Below are 1,346 nucleotides of genomic sequence, written 5' to 3' on the forward strand. Positions count from 1 at the left end.
GTGGATGACGAGAGACGCTTGGGGAGTCTTCTTTGTGTGGATGAAGGAGGAGATGAACCACCATCTATGGACTCTCTCAACTTTTGAACCGTTATCTCAGTGTAGACTATTTCAAATGCTTGATCAATGACATTGCAGATATCCTCAGCTTGTTTCTATCATAAGAAATGTAGAAAGAGAGGACATTTTAGAGGGGAAAAGTTTTGCAAATAATTGCTTACCTTTTTGGTACATGCAAACACAAATAGTTGACAATGTGTACGACTCTCTCCTCCAACTTTCAATAGAAGGAGATTCTCCCTGTCATCATGTACATAACTAACTGAAGCAATCTCATGCAGACCAAATCGATGCAGTATTGACTATCATGTGAAGATAATGTTATGCTAAATAGCATGCAATATGAATTTGAAGTTTAGGTGGTTTTATTTGCTTCAAATTTAAAATGCAAGACAATGAGACAACTTTATGTACTTACAAAGTTCTCATCATTTCTGGTAATCTTTATGCCATAAGCTGATATCCAGAGTGTCACTCTCTCCTTTGCTCCAACCTTCCATGGTAGCTCACCATTAGTCTAAGAAGAAGACGTTAGTGTGAAAGAGCCTAGGTTGCTGTTTTTTATCTTACTCTTTTCTTGTCCAGTAATTTGAGAGTTTCGCTTCGACTGGATAGATTCTGGTGCATTGGAACACTTTGTAAGACACCAAGCAACTAAAATGCAACACAAATTATAACATCACAAGGACAATCAATTTCAGAGGCAATAGTTAAAGTTTCCCCATAGCAGTCTGCTTTAGTCTATGTGTGTATATGATTGCTACATATCATTAGCTTACATAGCAGTGCTTCTCTATTGATCCCTCAAGAAGATACTCAGGATTAAGGAGGAGTGTCCTTCCTTTATTACTGATGTGAAGTGTTGGCTCATGACTGCTTATTGGTAGCTGCAGGAAAGAAGATAAAATACTATCTAGTGCCAGCTTGCTTCTAAGTTACCTTAACACCGCTTGTTCTGTTTGGGGAGCCTGTATTCATCTTGTTTTGCGTTTTCTTTCCAGCAAGCAGCCCCACCCTTTGAGTTTAAAACTCACCACGCCCACTAGTAGCAAATGTAGGCGGGGCTGGATTCACACTGACACCCACGCATATCAGCTAAATCAAAATGCCCTCTCCCAGACTTTGTAGCCTGTTACTGAGAAGAAGGGATTCTGTTAGAAACTTTGCTCTAATTTCGCTACAGTTTAGCTGTGGGTCTTATTCTACAGCTACAAGCAGGACTTCTATTGATGGTACCACTTCTCTCTCACAGGAAGGGGCAAGGAGATTGGTCAGTGTTTTGAGTG

At 40.0% G+C, this 1,346-nt stretch overlaps 1 protein-coding gene across 1 annotated transcript; it reads right to left on the reverse strand.

Moving 5' to 3' along the window:
• Nucleotides 1-89: 89 nt before the first annotated feature.
• On the reverse strand, nucleotides 90-1,038 carry LOC105316242 (cerebral cavernous malformations protein 2 homolog; the record flags this gene model as incomplete). Its single annotated transcript, XM_011411065.1, has 6 exons — nucleotides 1,000-1,038; nucleotides 840-947; nucleotides 631-714; nucleotides 479-577; nucleotides 222-362; nucleotides 90-155 (listed from the first exon to the last, which is right to left on the reverse strand). Coding segments are annotated over exons 1-6 (537 nt in total), but the record flags the coding sequence as incomplete, so codon positions are not given.
• Between the last annotated feature and the right edge of the window lie 308 nt (nucleotides 1,039-1,346).

The sequence above is a fragment of the Amphimedon queenslandica genome, unplaced genomic scaffold (genome assembly GCF_000090795.2).
Source record: "Amphimedon queenslandica unplaced genomic scaffold, v1.1 AMPQUscaffold_2888_Cont25112, whole genome shotgun sequence".
Taxonomy (NCBI): domain Eukaryota; kingdom Metazoa; phylum Porifera; class Demospongiae; order Haplosclerida; family Niphatidae; genus Amphimedon; species Amphimedon queenslandica.